Consider the following 16985-nt stretch of genomic DNA (forward strand, 5'->3'; position numbering starts at 1 on the left):
CCACGTAGACCCTGAGTTCTGTGCCTTCCTTTTGGCAGCTCTGCGCATGCGCAGGCTGGGAACCGGTTCCAGAAACTCCCCCGCCTCATTGCTGTCCGAGCCTGAAGGCAGCTGATGACAGCCAGACTGCCCTGGCCCCATTTCTGTCTCTGACGCAGAGCCCTTGTCCGAGCCTTCCTCAGCCTGCAGGAATGGCCTGGGTTCCTCCCAAACCTCCTTACTACTGTCTGACTCTGTCATCGGTGGGCCACAACAGCCCCTGACCCATGGGGGGATATGCCCACTGCAATTTAACTTCTAGAAAGAAGAAGCTTTAAACGAGGACAAAGATTGAGGGAAAACATTTTTATTTTCCTTTGGAAGAGCAAATTCCCTGCTGAACAGATTTCATTTCCTTTTCTCCTTAGGGCAGCGGCAAGGGAAGGAACGAGGACAGAAAAGTGTGGGACACAGAGAGAGAGACAGATGACCTCTTCCCAGCCCGCTTCACTAGGTACTGTCACCTGCAAATATATATATATATATATATATATATATATATATATATATATATATATATATATATATATATATATATATATATATATATATCAGATACAAAGAGGCTCCCAGAAATTGGTGCAAGGGTGCCTGGAGATCCGCACTGATGCAAAATGCCTGTTTCGACCTCTATCCGTTTCAGGGAGTTCAGCTTGCATATAAACATAGAGCAAGCGGCTAGACCTCATTGTTGCTGGAAGGGAGGTATGGACACAAGGGTGCATTTCCCTCCTGACAGGTAGTCTTCGATTTATGTCCGTAATTGAGCCCAGACGTAAAGTGGGTCACCACTTCATCAGACCTGTTCTTACGACCTTGTTTTTGCAGTGGTCATTAAGTGAAACTGGGGGTCATTAAGCAGGTGCATTATTCAACGTTTTTTTTTGCAGAAAAGTAAAACCTCTTTTTTTTGGTAAGGCCCATCGTCAATTGTAAATTGTGGCCACGTGACCATCAATGGGTCCGTCGTAACTCCAGAACCGTTCACTCAGAGACCGGTTGTAAGTCCAGGACTGCCTGTACCGGCAAGTCCTCGAGTTACGACCCCCATTGAGCCCCCCCCCCAAATGAAACATTTCAGTGAGTTTGCTTCATTTTACGACGTTTGCTCAGTGAATCCCTGCGGTTGTGTAAGCGAATGTGGATTCCCTTTTTGAACTTGGCTTGTCAGAAAGGTCACAAAAGGGGATCGTGTGACGCTGCGGCCATCATAAATTGTGAGTCCGTTTGTCAAGCATCCAAATGAAGATCACGTGATCCTTGGGAATGCTGCAACAGTCACAAAGTGTGAGAAACGGCGGTTTTTTTTCAGTGCTGTTGTCACTAAACAAACTCTTTGTAAGTTGAGGATTACCTCTGCTTGCAGTTCAGGCTGCAGTTCCCGTTGAAGGGGACTTTAAAGACAACACTCCCACCTTGGCATTCTTGCAGCTTAAACTTAAATCTTGCCACCAACTTCGGTGCTTTAAGTCAGGTTTTTAAAAAATCGTTTTTCCTCCCTAAAGGTTCCAGGGAGACGCTGTCCATAGCTTGGCTTACTTGCACAAGCCGCTAGCCATGTTTACCCCTCCAGCTTTAATCCCTGGTCTTTAGGGGCAGCTGAACCTGGTCTAAATCGGGACTCGGCCGAAACCAGACTCCGCGGAAGGATGTTTCACTCCGAGCTGAGCTAGAGAAGAGGAGGCCCAGAACAGAAAGAGGAGAGAGAGGAGAGAGAGAGAGGGAGAGAGGGGGAAAAATCATATATTTGTAATAAATATCTGTGGGTTTGGGTTGTTGTTTTTTTTTGCAGCTATCCACTTTCAAGTCTGTCTCTTGTATGTTTAGAACTGGACCTACCAACCCAATAGAATAGAATAGAATAGAATAGAATAGAATAGAATAGAATAGAATAGAATAGAATAGAATAGAATAGGGAATAGGAATATATATATATATAGGTAATTCTCCACTTACAACTTACTTGATTGATTAAGTTACACCAGTCATGAAAAAAGTGATTTACACAACCAGCCCTTTGTTGCGTATGTTCATCACATCGCCCCTGTGGCCACCTTGCTTAATGGGAATTCTAGTTCCAATTGTGGTCGTAATTAGAGGACCACCTGTATAAAATACAAATACAGATAAAAGCTAGAGCAAGGGTCTTCAAACTTGGTAAGTTTAAGACTTGTGGACTTCAACTCCCAGAATTCCTGAGCTAACATGACTGGAGGAGGAATTCTGGGAGTTGAAGTCCACAAGTCTTAAAGCTGTCACGTTTGAAGACCCCTGAGCTAGAGCAACCAAATTCCAATTTACCTGGTTGTAGGTGTTTATTTGGGGTGAAGTGCTTACCTCTGTGTTGCCAACGGGAAAAAAAATATTGATCAGGTTTGATGACCTATAATAGAATCAATTGTTCACTCCCCCGCCAAATAAAATATATAGGAAGTATTATAAGCCACAGGGATTTTAAAAAAAGTGGAGAGTAATGTATTTTATCAGCTTTTATAGTTGTGCTTGGCTAACCGATTGATTTGGTTTGCTAAAATAAATAATCATGCAAGTTATACTAAAACAGCCCCATTCTTTTACAAAAAGTAAAATAAAATGATCAAAATTAGGGCAACTGGCATGTATTTACCATGCTGGCATCATCCCAGGGCCACGTGTTCATCATTTGTAACCTTCCCAGCTGGTTTTTGACAAGCAGACTCAGTGATCCGTTTAACGACCAGAGGATTGATGTAACCGCGGTTGCAAAAAAACGCCGTAAAACCAGCCGCAATTCACTAAAACAGCCACCTTGCTTAGCAGTGGGAATTCAATTGCGGTCATAATTAGAGGACTATTTTTTTTAAAGCAGGTTAAAAAAAATGGATTAGGAAGGAACAGAAAGCGGTTGAAACGGATAATATGAATTCATTTTATAAAAGTCAGGTCCACATTCAAGCCAGGAAACCCAAGGTATGAATTGGCTTTGTTCTCCGATCTTTAAAGGTGGGCTGAGGAGTGTTTCATGAGGACTAGTTCCTTTCCCGCCCGAATTTACAATATTTCCTCTCTCTCTGTGTGCAGGGAGCGAGGGGGACATTGATGACGCCGGAGAAGCCTTTGAATTTGAAGATAGCGAAGAAGATGATCCGATCCGCCTTGTGGTGAGCAATGCCAGGACCGAGCTGGGCACCAAGGGGGCACTGCAGGACCCACCCCTAGGCGAAGGTCCAGCATCAGCGAAGACCTGGAACCGTTGGGCGGCTGGGACGCGGAAGAGGCACTCCTGGAGGACCGTGTCCCCTTGACGCCCTCTGACTCCAGCGCCCACCTTGGTAAGGGCAGTCCGGCGGGAGGCAAGCGTTCAGATCTCGTTTGGCCCCCATTCAGATTTTATGTAGCAATTTAATCCGCTTACACAACCCACCCAAGGGCGCGACTCTGGGCCTGTTCTGACCAAGGCTTATGAAGACACTAACAAACACATGTTAGTCCCCAAACCCCTTTTTTCTTTATTTCAACGGCTGTGGGTTTGAGTCATTCACAGCCCGTAATGAGTCTCAAACAGTTTGTAAATAGTCCCATGGAAGTTTGTCAAAGCCCTTCAGGATAAGTCTGATAAGCACTCACCTTTACCTTCCTTGACGTGCTGCCAACAACTAAATGTCCAATTAGTGATACGAGGCCAAAACGGAACACAAATTCAACACCGAGCTTCAGGTTTCAAACCGACCAGTACGCAAAGTTGCTTCCTGCAAAGATTCCTGTCCCTTTGCTCCTCCTTTATGTCTTATGGGAGGGCCAATCACCTCCAAGCCTTACTCCCGTGTTGCCCGCTTTTGTTTTAACTGTTCTTGCCTTCTGGCAGCTCTGTGCATACTCACACTGGGAACAGGCTCCCTCTGTTCCTCTGCCTCGCTGCTGTCAGATTCTGGAGGCTCCGGAGTCTGCACCTAACTCCCAGATGGCCCTGGCCTCATCCCTCCATCAGATGCAGGACCCTCGTTCGAGTCCTCCCCAGACTCCCTGACTGGTCCATGTTCCTCCCCACTGTCCGACTGCTGCCATCTCCACAGGCTGCCGGTGAACCACGACAGGGCTGCTCCCAATTATGAAAACACAACACAAATATTAAAATAAAACACGGAAACAAAGCACTCGTGGCTGCTGGAGAATTATAAAGAGTTTTAGTCCCTAGTACAAAACTCAAACCCCACAAGCAGCTTTTCAAAGCCTTTTCACCCACTTCCTAAATCATATCCGCTGGATCTGTAAATCAAAGGAAAAAAAAAATCATTTGTTGCTTCCCGGAGAAGCTATAGTTTGTTTGTTTGTTTTGAATAAAAAATCTTATTACTCCTTCACCTGCCTGCTTTGAAATAGTCTGCTTTAAATGTTTTCTCAATCTTGACAATTTTTAAGACTTGGGGACTTCGACTCCCAGAATTCCCTAGCCACAAAGGGGAATTCTGGGAGTTGAAGTCCACAGGTCTGAAAGTTTCCAAGGTTGAGAAGTACTGGTCTATAGAATTTTCCCCCTCTCTTAAAAGTATTCCTTTTCATCTGCCGCCTTTTCCTTGCTTCTCCTTTTATCCACTTCTTACACATTTTCTTGGCCTTGATTCTGTATATACTTACCTGGGAAGCAAACCCGATGAATATAGTATTGTTTACTTGTGAGTGCAGACAAGTATAGCCCTGCCCATTTGTAGGGGTCTTCCTGCCCCACAGATTCTGTTTAAGACCCTTGTTCTACTGAATCATTACTATGGTTGATGGCCAGTCAGACAGACGTTTAGACCGGATCTGGCATTATTATTCACTTGTGGAGTCCTTCCTAAGGACCTGGGATAGGGGCAGGTGATGTGGTGTAATAATACCCCGTTTCCTCGAAAATATGACCTACCTGAAAGTAAGTCCTAGCTTGATTTTTACACATACGCCCAATACCTTCAAAATAAGCCCTAATTAAGATCCCGCCCAGTTCAGAGTGGACAGGTAAAAATTAAGCTAGGGTGGGGATGGCAGGGTGGAGCTACCCTACTACTTAACCTTTGGACAGTTGTAGCCAGGCCTTGCACACCCCAACACCTGCCTTGCTGGCTCGTTTCTTTTGCAGCCGGTCAGGCTGGCCAGGATTTCTTGAAGGCCTCTGTCGCTGATAAGAAAGCTCTGGATCGATCCTGAGCTCTTATCCACTGCAGAGGCCTTCAGGATAGCCTTGCCGGCCGCAGAAGAAGAAGTTCCTGAAGGCCTCTGACAGCGAAAAGGAGGCTGGTGGCAATGCATGCAAGTGAAGTTAGTCAGTGGACGACTTCCCCTGAAAATAAGACCTGGTGCCTTTTTTTGGTGGCAAAAATAAAAAAAATATAAGACAGGGTCTTATTTTCGGGGAAAACACAGTATTAAAAGTATCATCTCAGGATGTAAAAGTTTCCCTAATAAAACTGCCCTCTTGCAATTGACCATTGGGGATGTTGTCAATGCCGACAGTGTTCATAGCATTGTTCCAGTTGTTTTGGAATATTATCATCATATTAACCAAGACTTCCAAACGTCGCCTGATTTTTTATAAATCACCATCTATCCCAAACAGAATGCAGTTCCACCATGTTTTAAAAGTCAGTGCAATACAAACAATCCGTATAGTGACCGCTCAAATTCACCAACAGCCCTGCGGCCACGGGATCAAAATTCAGACTCGTAGCAACTGACTCATATTTATGATGGTTGCAGTGTCACAACCAAGTGACTGACTTAACAACAAGAAAGGTCCGAAAATGGGGGCCAAATTCACTTATCTGTCTCGCTTAACAACAGAAATGTTAGGCTCTGTTTTGGTCGTAAATTGAGGACTGCCTATATTCCTAGCAGCCGTAGGTAGGAAATGCAGTCAGGTTCACAATCACACTTGTTCCCAGAAGCCCACAAAGTAGAAAGACTAAAATACCAGAGAAGGCTGTTCTTCACTCCTGGAAAATTTCTCAGGATACAACTGATAGGAGTTATTTTATTTTATTTTCTTTTTGACAGATTGCCGAGATCCACCGGCTCAGGCTGAGTAAGTGACCTGCTGTATTTACACTTTGAGAGAGGAAAAACAACAACAGAATAAGGAAATTGGTGCATGTTGGCTTGGGAGAATCACATCCTGCCTTCCTTTCCTGCCCTGGTTAATCATTGGGTGTGCGTGGAGGTTACACAAAGTTTCTGAACAGGTGTGGCATGGTGGCAACTGTCCTCTTCTTGCAAGGGAGTGGAAGGGTTCATCCTGGCCGGGTGTCTCCGTAGCTGCTACTACAGATGTTGACAGAGGTAGAACTGTTTTGCTTCTTGTTTTATGGATCTGGCACCTGGAGTTAATCCTGATAAAACCCCTCCCTCCTTCCCTTCCCTTCTTCCCTCCCTCCCTCCCTCCAACTGGATTCTTAAGTTTTTTCTTTCTCATGGCAATAATTTTTAGAAACCCAATTCCCAGCCTTTTGGCCTGGCATGGTAGAGATTGGTCTGGCAGCTTAATTTATGGGTGTTTGAACAAGGGTGTTTCTCTGCAGATAAAAGAGCGCAGGTGTGTTGCTTTCCTTCTCTAAGGAAACGGCCCAGATGGAAGAGGATAGCTTTTGAAATAAAAATAAAAGCTAGAGCAATCAAATCCCAATTTACTCGGTGGTAGGTGTTTATTTGGGGTGAAGCGCTGCCAACGGAAAAATAATAATAATCAATAGGTTTGATTATAGTAGAATGTGTGCCGACTCCCCACCTACCAAAATATGTGGGTATTTTAAGCCACAGGCAAAAAAAAAAAAAAAGAGGTGAGCAGTATATTTTATTCGTTTTTGTAATTATGCTTAGCAAAGCAATTTGTATGGTTTGCTAAAATAACAAATCGTTATATTAAGAGTCCCCTTCTATAAATGCTTTCTCGCATTCAAATCTTTCCTTCCTTTTATTTTTCTTTCCTTTCTCTTTTTCTTTCTTAATGTTTTCTTCCTTCCTCTTCCTCTTTCTTTCTCACCCTCTCTCTTTCCCTTTCTCATCCTGTCTCCTCCCTTACTTGCCCTCTTTTTTCCTTCCTTCCTTCCTTCCTTCCTTCCTTCCTTCCTTCCTTCCTTCCTTCCTTCCTTCCTTCCTTCCTTCCTTCCTTCCTTCCTTCCTTCCTTCTTCCTTCCTTCCTCTCACCCTCTTTTTCACTTTCTTTCCCTCTCACCTCCTTTTCTCTCCGTCTCCCTCCCCCTCTCCTTTTACCTCTCTTTCTCCTTCTCTCTCTCTCTTCTTTTCTCTCTCTCTCCTTTGACACCGTGTCATTCACTCTCTTCTAAAACTAGCAATGGGTAAAAAAAGCTGATTGCTTCTCCCCCAGAGATTGTGTGATACGGTGTCCTTATTTTCAGTCTTCTAGTCTTGTTTTATACCCCTTTCTGTTTGCTTGGAGGAACCGGAAGCTCATCTGCAAATAACTTTCAAATCCAGTCTCTCCAAGGATTTAGAAAGAAGTCCTTTTTTAAAAAATAAAAAACGAGGAACAGTCATAAATAGCGCTAAGGTGCATTTGGCGTTGTGTGTGTCTCCTCCATTGTGCTTTGAAGGCCATGTCCAGTCATGCTGGTTACAGAAATGTGGTTTGGCTGGTTGCGAAGGCTGCAGGTTTATTTTCCTTTACCAGTAAAGCCAATTTAGTTTATTCTTGTGACCTTCCTTGAGTTTATGGCTCTTACCGGCTCTCTCGCAAGGACCCGGATGAAGGTCAGAGGGCATCGTTGCTGCCCTCTAGCTATGCCTGGGTTTTCACACCAGCTTCACTCAGCTCCTACTCGGTTCCCAAATGCAAAAGTCAAAAGAAAATTGTGTATTTTCCTTCAGCGATGAGGTTCACGAACGCACACTGCAAGCCAACATTGAACCAGCTATGCTGTGCCATGGGTAAACTCCCTAGCCGAGTTTGCAAAGCAGGTTCAAAATCGGTACCTTCATTAAGCCCCACATGCTAAGCTGGCTTGAATGTTGGCTTGCTTATTTTGTATAAGCTCAAGTTTGTTGTGTTGGTTTACGGAGTCCTAATGTAAAGGTTTTTGTGGGATTTCTGCCTCTAGAAAATTAGCTGTTCCTTGAGGGAGACCCAGCTGTGGGCACACCCCACAGAAGAATCCCCTCCCTCCCCCCCAAAAAAAAAGTTTTTGAGGGATCAGCCACGCCAAACCTGTTTGGGGAAACTTCCAGTCTTTTAAGTTTTGTCAATAAGGCGTCTGTCCTGGCTAGCAGCGGTGGAATTAGGCTGGGATTAGGAAAGTAATGCTGATGTTGAAAGGCACATTCTGGCATCTGGGGATGGGGGCTTCCAGGACAGGGGAGGGGTCTTTGATGGGGAGGGAATTAAGGAAGAAGGAGGCTTAATAAATCCACAGTATTTGGATGATAGGAACAAGCAAAGCGTCAGGATGCTGAAAGCTCCATTCTGCCCCCCAGTGGCAGCAGGAAGGAAAACGCAAATCCGACTTTGGCGGCTGATTTTTACAATATATTTTTAGAGCCAAGGAGAATACAAATCTCTGTTCATAGGTCGTGCTAGAGCAAGGGGTCTTCAAACTTGGCAAGTTTGTGGACTTCAACTCCCAGAATTCCTGAGCTAACATGACTGGAGGAGGAATTCTGGGAGTTGGAAGTCCACAAGTCTTCAAGCTGTCAAGTTTGAAGACCTCTGTGCTGGCTTGATCTTGGCTTCTTGCAACATGTAAATAAAGCAAACTCGGTAATTAGGATCTGGGATTCCGTGGCTTAGAGTGTATTGCTGAGTCGAAACAGGTTAACAGTTTGCCCTCGTGACTGAACTCTGCTGGACTCTTGGTCCCAACATCTTTTAAAAGGGACACCTGAAGACAATCCAACCTGGGTATCTTCTACCATCTTTCAAATTTCGCCGGAGGATTTTTTCCTTCGTTTTTTTTTTTTTTACTTCTCTTTTGTTAAAATTTTCTTTTGGCTTCTTGCCTGCTCTAGAGTTCTGCAAACTGGAAATGGGTCTGTTTCGCTTTGAGTTAGCCCAGTGTAGAGATGTGGCCATAGATAACAGATTAGGAAACTCTTCCTACAGTTATGATAACACGTTTTTTTTTTCTCTTTTCTTTTTGCCGTTTTTGCCATAGTTTGGATTAATTTGGGAAAGGATCCTTATTCATTTTGCCTCCCCCCTCCCCTTCCCCTGGGAATTTTTATTATCTTGAGCTGCTTCCTGGTTCCCATGGAGAAGGGGTCTTCAAACTTAGCAACTTTAAGACTTGTGGACTTCAACTCCCAGAATTTCTTAGCCAGTTAAGCTTTCTAAGGAATTCTGGGAGTTGAAGTCCACAAGTCTTAAAGTTGGCAAGTTGGAGATATCTACCATAGAGGAATCCAGACAGACTTAAAGGCTAATGAAATAAATATGTATGTATGTATGTATGTATGTTTATGTGTGTGTATATATACAGTATGTGTGTGTGTGTATTGCCTAGCTAATGCACTTTTTAAATTTTATTTTTATTTTTAATAGTTACAATAATTCCATCTTTCATTCATACAGTGTGTCAACAATCTTAACTAATTTCTTTATATACTCATCTGCTCAGTTTTAACTTGCTTTATTTTCTAACCGTTGACTTGAAGTCCACAAGTCTTAAAGTTGGCAAATTGGAGATATCTACCATAGAGGAATCCAGACAGACTTAAAGGCTAATGAAATAAATATGTATGTATGTGTGTTTATGTGCGTGTGTATATACAGTGTGTGTGTGTGTTTATTTTCTAACCGTTGACTTGAAGTCCACAAGTCTTAAAGTTGGCAAGTTGGAGATATCTACCATAGAGGAATCCAGACAGACTTAAAGGCTAATGAAATAAATATGTATGTATGTGTGTTTATGTGCGTGTGTATATACACTGTGTGTGTGTGTGTGTGTGTGTGTGTGTATTGCCTAGCTAATGCACTTTTTTAATTTTATTTTTATTTTTAATAGTTACAATAATTCCATCTTTCATTCATACAGTGTGTCAACAGGGTGCATATACCTTGTGCTAACTATCATAATTAATATTTTTTTCTTACCAATATAACAGAAATCACATTTTCTTTATAAATCATAAATCATTTCCTCTTATACCGGTTGCCTTTATAACAATCTTAACTAATTTCTTTATATACTCACCTGCTCAGTTTTAACTTGCTTTATTTTCTAACCATTGACTTGAAGTCAACTTTAATACTTGAAGTCCACAAGTCTTAAAGTTGGCAAGTTGGAGATATCTACCATAACAGGGTGCATATACCTTGTGCTAACTATCATAATTAATATTTTTTTCTTACCAATATAACAGTAATCACATTTTCTTTATAAATCATAAATCATTTCCTCTTATACCTGTTGCCTTTATAACAATCTTAACTAATTTCTTTATATACTCATCTGCTCAGTTTGAACTTGCTTTATTTTTTAACCGTCGATAAAAAATAAACCCCACCGCATGTCAGGTTCAATTTCCTCTTTTTCTTTCATGGCCAGTGTTAAATCTATTCATCTCTCCGCATTCGAATATTTCCTCAGTCACCTTTTCCTTCGTCTGGTATTTTATCGTCCTATCCAATTCTAAGCAAACCCAATCCTGGCTGCTGTTAATGCATGAATAATTAAATATATTTCTTCTTTGCTGTTAGCAGTCCTAGTTAATGCACTTGGCACTGTCTCTTCTCTCGTGTGCACTGTCTCTTCTCTCGTGTGCACTGTCTCTTCTCTCGTGCCAGCGAGAATGGCTTTTATTGGGAGTCAATTCCGGGCTCTGTCCATTAAGCGGAGGGATGGAAGGAGGCCAAATGGAAAAAAGAGCTCCATTTACAAAGATGAGAAGCAGGGGGGTAGGCAGCCTATCTCGTGCCCTGCAAAGGGCCTGGTGCTGTGTTGCTGCATAAGAAGAGTTTGATCAAAAAAAGGACGGGGGGGTGGAAATATAAATATCCATCCCCCTGGAAGGCGTGGATGCTTGCAAGGGACTTCTGCCAACGAGAGGGTAGGATTTTCTGTCAATTTACCCCTCCATGTGCCCAGAAATTTGGAGTGGGGCAGGCGAGGGGGGGGGGGGAACTGCAGAAGAGATAGGAGGGTGAACAGGAGTCATGCAACTCCGTGCAAAAAAAAACCCACGAACACCTCGATAAGTGCGAGAAGGATGCTCATAAAAACGGTAAAAGGCATTATAGATCGTGGGAGATTCTGGGTCGTTGGTTATTTTTTTTTTAATTTTGTTTTTAACAGCGAATCAGCTCCGGGCACATTCAAAATATCAGCACATCGTGAGTCAGCTGGGACAGAGGCTGGTGATGTGGGGTTTATTTGCGGGAAATCTTGGCAGACTAACAAAAAAACAACCCCCCCCCCTAAATTAAGATGCTGGGATGGTGGGGGAAAAGTTTTAGTAGGCTGTGTTTGTGTCCTTGAAGGTGGGTGGGGATTTTTTATTTTTTTGCCACTTGGCACTGGTGGGCTGGTTCCAAGGCTCTTTAATCCTAGGAGTGTGTTAAATGCTTAGTGACAGTTTCCTAAGAGTAATTATGGGCTGCGGATTGCTTTAGGGAGGGGTCCCCAGTAGCACTTTCCCCCTTTCCCCCCAATTACCTGCTAATTAAACCATGCCCTTTATAAGCTGGGAAATCTGTGCAAAACGGTGCCTTTTAAAACCCGGGCAAGTATTTTGTACCGTCCTTTAATCGCTGCAGTTTAGGAGTTTGGTAGAAACTTTGCATCGGTTGATGCTACAAGGGGAGAGAATCTTTCATCCGGCGAAGGTTTCTCTATGCCCTTCTTGATATTTTGGGGCGTGGGTTTGTTTTTTTAGGAAGAAGTTGGGTGTCAAAGGAAGAAATCAAGATCCCTTAGCGAGCGGATTCTAGTTGATTTTAGTGGGGGGGGCATGGCATTGCTTCCTTCCTTTAAGACACACCTGCCCAGGTGCCATAAAAAGGTTGCCAGGGGGCCAAAGTTCAGGAATATCCACTTTGGCTGGAGGTTACAAAATTAGGATCCCCGTGAAAACTTAGAGGGTTAGAAGGGCAGCGGATCATTCCCTCTTTTTAAGACAGAATAATATTTGGCTTTCTTGGGTTCAGTTTTTCAAAATCTTGTTCCAGATCGGTGGGGCCGGTGAGCAATGGAGATTTTTCCCAGGCGGGGACACGAATTTACACCTGGAAGCGAAGACATTCATCTCAAGGTAGGACCCTATTTTCCACCGTGGGGAGCAGCGGATCGCTCGCTCCGGATGGCTCCCTGTGCCGCTCCAGCAGGCCATGTTTCTAGTCCTCATGGTGGCCTAAAACAGTCGGTTGTTTTCCATGTGGCTGGGTTCATCCTAGGTTCGATTGCCCTCCCTAGCTTGTGCCGTTCTCTGTTGCAGGTGATCGGTTTACCTTCCCGTCTGTTGACGATGAAGTGATTTACGATGATGTTCCTTACGAAAAAGCCAATTTACAGCACTGTGGTAGGCACACACACCCCCACGGCTCTCTTCTTGCACGTCTTTGTTCAAGGTCACACCATTTTCTTTCCCTCCCCTTCTTATCACAAACATTCTTTTACCTGTCTTGCTAAAAATGGTCTTTGGCAAGGATTTGTTGCCAAAAAAAAAAAGAAGGAAATTAAGGAAGGAGGCTTAATAAATCTACAATATTTGGATGTGAAATCAGGAGAGAGAGAGAGAGAGAGAGAGAGAGAATGATAAAACTCTAGAAGAAAAGGAGTGCAACCGATGCATTATTCTGGATAAATAAATCTGTGGTGTTGGGCTTGTTTATCGACCTGCTCTTAGTACAACGCAACTCCAATTTTAATTTGTTTTAAATGAATTAAAAGAATATATTCAGTGTTTTTTTTTAACTGACTTCCAAATCTTAGAGGGATTTTCTTCTTCAGGTTAATAAATGATTCCCCACTTTATTTTTCATCTCTGAACAGAAGTCAAGAATGACATTCCAAACATGCTTACAGGAATTTCATCGGCCCTCCCGTGCTCAAATAATCCTTCATACAAAAGTGTCTCTACTTTATTTTAGTTATTTAAACCATTTTTATAGTTTATAGGAAAGCGGGCGGCCATGCTGAAGTGGAAATTATTTGCTTTTCATTTATCTTTTCTCTTCGTGGTTAAACATCAGTTCTTTATACTTGGTTTTGTTTTGTGTTTTTATCCCCACTGCAATGTTTCTCTGAAATTAACCCATTTTTATAGAAGCCAGGGGGGTTTTCTTGCCAAACCCCAATGCTTTTTCTACAATTCCTTAACATTTTCAGGCCTGATTTGTCTCATTTTTCTTTTAGCCAATAAAAGACAACGAATAAAAGTCACTTTTTATGTTAGCTGACCTGGTCTGGGTTGGCAAAACCCTAAAAGGGCTTTTCAGAGCGTGCTTATCATTAAAATATTTCTGTTTTGAAATTCCTGTTTTTATTTTTCCTGCTCAGCACAGTGAGAGGATATTTAATGTTGCTTTCGCCACCTGGGAAACAGTTGATAGTGCAATATTTAATTACTTCTTTACTTGTTAGTCATCACTACAGAATATAAGCATTTAGGGGCTTATGAATTTCTCATCTTGTTTTAAATAAAAATTTCCAGCTGAGTCTAGGAAGAAATTGGACCAAGTTTCACTCAGGGGAAGGTATTCTAGCATGTAGGTAGTCCTCGAACTACGACTGCAACTGAGCCCAGAATTTCAGTTGCTAACCGAGATGGTTGCTAAGTGAGTTTTGCTCCATTTTACAACCTTCCTTACCACAGTTGTTAAGTGAATCCTACTGCAGTTCTTGAATTAGTAACACCATTGTTAAGCGGAATCTGGCTTCCCCACTGAGTTGGCATGTCAGAAGGGCACAAAAGGGGAATCACGTGACCTCGGGACACTGCGACCGTCATAACTATGAATCAGTTGGGAAAGAGTTTGAATTTTGAGCATCAGGATGCTACAACGGTCGTAAGTGTGAAAAACGGTCCTCTAAGTCATTTTTTTTCAGCGCCGTTTTAACTTCAGACAGTCACTAAATGAATGGTTGTAAGCCAAGGACTACCTGTAGTTGGACAATACAGCTAGTCCTCAACTTACAACGGTTCATTTATGACCGAACTTACAAGGTCACTGAAAAAAGTAACCAATGACCATTTTTTTCACACTTACGACCGCCATAGTGTCCCTGTGGTCACGCGATTTACATTCAGATTCTTGGCCACTGACTTGCATTTATGACGGCCGCAGTGTCCCGGTGGGGGTGACGTGATCCCTTTTTGTGACTTTCTGTTCTGACCAAGGCTTATGGAGACACTAATAAACACCCTTTTTTCTTTATTTCAACGGCTATGAATTTTACTTATTCACAGCCCGTAATGAGTCTGAAACAGTTTGTAAATAATCCCATGGAAGTTTGCCAAAGTCCTTCAGGATAAGTCTGATAAGCACGCACCTTTATCTTCCTTGAAATGCTGCCAACGACTAAATTTCAAATTGGTTATACGAGGCCAAAATGGAACACAAATTCAACACCAAGCTTCAGGTTTCAAACCGACCAATACGAAGAAAGTTGCTTCCTGCAAAGGCTCCTGTCCCTTTGCTCCTCCTTTATGTCTTATGGGAGAGCCAATCATCTCCAAGCCTTACTCCCGAGTCGCCCCTTTTGCCCTAACTGTTCCTGCCTTCTGGCAGCTCTGCGCAAGCGCACACTGGGAACAGGCTCCCCCTGTTCCTCTGCCTCGCTGCTGTCAGATTCTGGCGGCTCCGGAGCCAGCACCTAACTCCCAGATGGCCCTGCGCCCGTCTCTGTATCAGACGCAGGACCCTCGTCCGAGTCCTCCCCAGACTCCCAGACTGGCCCACGTTCCTCCCTACTGTCCAATTCCACTGCCGTCTGCACAGGCTGCCGGTGGACCACAACACCTTCCGACCAGCAGAGTCCTTATTTCTAGGTTGAATCTCTCCCGGTTCAGTTTCCATCCATGATTATTATTCCTTGTCCGGCCTTCAGGTGCTTTGGAAGCCAGATTCACTTAACAACCGTACAACCAACGTCAACGGCAGGGATTCGCTTCACGACCTGGCGAAAAAGGTCGTAAAAATGGAGCAGAACTTCACTTGGGCAACTGTCTCGGTGAGCAACATGAAATGTTGGGCTCCGCTGGGGTTCGTCCTTCGAGGGCCACCTGTCATCCGAACTTTTTCCGCTTAATTCCACTTTCTTTCTTTTTCCTTGAATTCATCCTTGCGCCACCAATGTCCGCTCTTCCGTTTCATCTTCTCCTTCCTGGTGTTATTATTTCTTCTCCTCTTGAAGCTTCCTTGTGCTGAGGGGGCAACCCCCTTCTTCTCTCTCCGTTGCCCCCCGCTTTTCAGCAAAGAACTGACCGCCGATTCTCCCCTCTTCCAGATTCAGACAGAAGTTTAATTTACGAAGATGTCCCTCACGCCAAGCTCGGCTCCCAGGAGCCTGAAGATTTAGGCTGGAGCTCCAGCGAATTCGAAAGCTACAGCGAAGACTCGGCCGACGAAAGCAAAGCCCATGCGGCTCACGCCAAACCCAAAGTTTCCTTCCAGCCGAAGGTAATCAGGGATCAGGAGGGAAAGGAACCCCTTTGCGGGAGCCTGCAACCTTATCGGTCCCTGAGAGCAGAGGCCTCCAAACCTTTGGCAACTTTGAACACTTGTGGACTTCAGCTCCCAGGATTTTAACAGATAATTTAACAGATGAACAGAGTTGGAAGGGACCTTGTAGGTCATCTAGTCCAACCCCCCGCCCAAGCGGGAGACCCTACACCAGGAATTCTGGGAGTTGAAGTCCACAAGTGTTTAAAGTGGCCAAGTTTGGAGACATCCTTGCCTTAGAGAAGCATCTTCAGTCTTTAGCGGACTTCTAGAAAAGGACTTGCAACGTCTCCTCTAAAAGCAAGGTTGGGGATGTTGAATTCACCTCCAAGATCCAAGTGGGGGGCCAGCAGGACGCTCCAAAAGGGGCCGTAGGGAAGCTGTTAACCCTGCTGCTTCTGCTGCTTGCTGTCCCGCCATCCACGCAGCACTTTGCGGTGTTTTCCTGCCTTTGCTAAGATTCTGGCTTGCTCACCCCGATTTCTGTGCCTGTCTCTCTCTCTCTTCCTTCTCCCACGGCTTCTCTTCGCCGGCGTTCATTTTTTGGGGGTGGCAGCTTTCTCCCGACCTTCACAGGCTAAAGGAAAAGTGTTCCAAGACTAAAATGGAGATCCTGGCTTTGAAAGTTGGGGGCAGAGAGATGCAAGCGCTCAAGCAAAGATACGATTGTAAGGTATTGTCCTTTCTCCTCTGTGTCCCTCCATTTCTTTTCCTGTTCCTTTCCTGCTGGATTTGGAGGTGCAAAAAAAAACAACCCTGCATTTTTCTGTTCCTGTCCTTTCCTTGCTGCTTCATCTGCTTTGCAAAGAATTAATCTTATTTTGAGGGGAAAATAAACTGCAGAATATTTCTTTTTTTTTTTTTTTGTCCCGTAGCTTGTGTCTGTCTTAATTTTTCTCTTTTGGGCTTCCAAAAAGTCAGCGAGTGAGGTTGGGGTTAGGGAGCGAGGAGAGAAGATATCCCCCAAAAAAAATATTCAGAAAAGATGTTAATAAATAGGATTTTCAGAATATTATAAAGTATGGGATAAATTTTATTGTTGGAGGGACATGAAAGGGAATTCATTAAACTGAAATAAGAATTTAAGATAAAAAAAAAATAGAAAAGAGGTGAGAGACCTCACACCTGAGGTATGAGAAAAAGAACTAAAAAGATGCAAAGTTCAAATGTGTGTGTGTGTATGTGTGTGTGTGTGTGTTTGTGTGTATAAATGTTTATATCTTTTGATTTTTTTCTAAGGTAAAATGTTTTGACTGAAATGTACGTAAAAGAAGACCGCCACGTTCAATGTTTTTTTTTAATGTTTATATTAATAAAATTATAA

The 16985-nt window shown here is 43.5% G+C and overlaps 1 protein-coding gene across 1 annotated transcript in view; it reads left to right on the top strand.

The window, feature by feature from the left end:
* The first annotated feature begins 435 nt into the window (after positions 1-435).
* ARHGEF10L (Rho guanine nucleotide exchange factor 10 like) overlaps positions 436-16985 on the top strand; it is a 68762-nt gene continuing 52212 nt past the window's right edge. Inside the window, 8 exon segments of the mRNA XM_087944794.1 lie at positions 436-493; positions 3100-3228; positions 3231-3350; positions 6049-6076; positions 12167-12249; positions 12433-12516; positions 15447-15619; positions 16218-16334. Of these exon segments, the coding sequence (XP_087800920.1) occupies positions 466-493; positions 3100-3228; positions 3231-3350; positions 6049-6076; positions 12167-12249; positions 12433-12516; positions 15447-15619; positions 16218-16334 (762 nt within the window). The 5' untranslated portion in view covers positions 436-465.

Source organism: Notechis scutatus, chromosome 16 (genome assembly GCF_049901735.1).
Source record: "Notechis scutatus isolate UNSWTSFEM ecotype Mainland chromosome 16, rNotScu1.2, whole genome shotgun sequence".
Classification (NCBI taxonomy): domain Eukaryota; kingdom Metazoa; phylum Chordata; class Lepidosauria; order Squamata; family Elapidae; genus Notechis; species Notechis scutatus.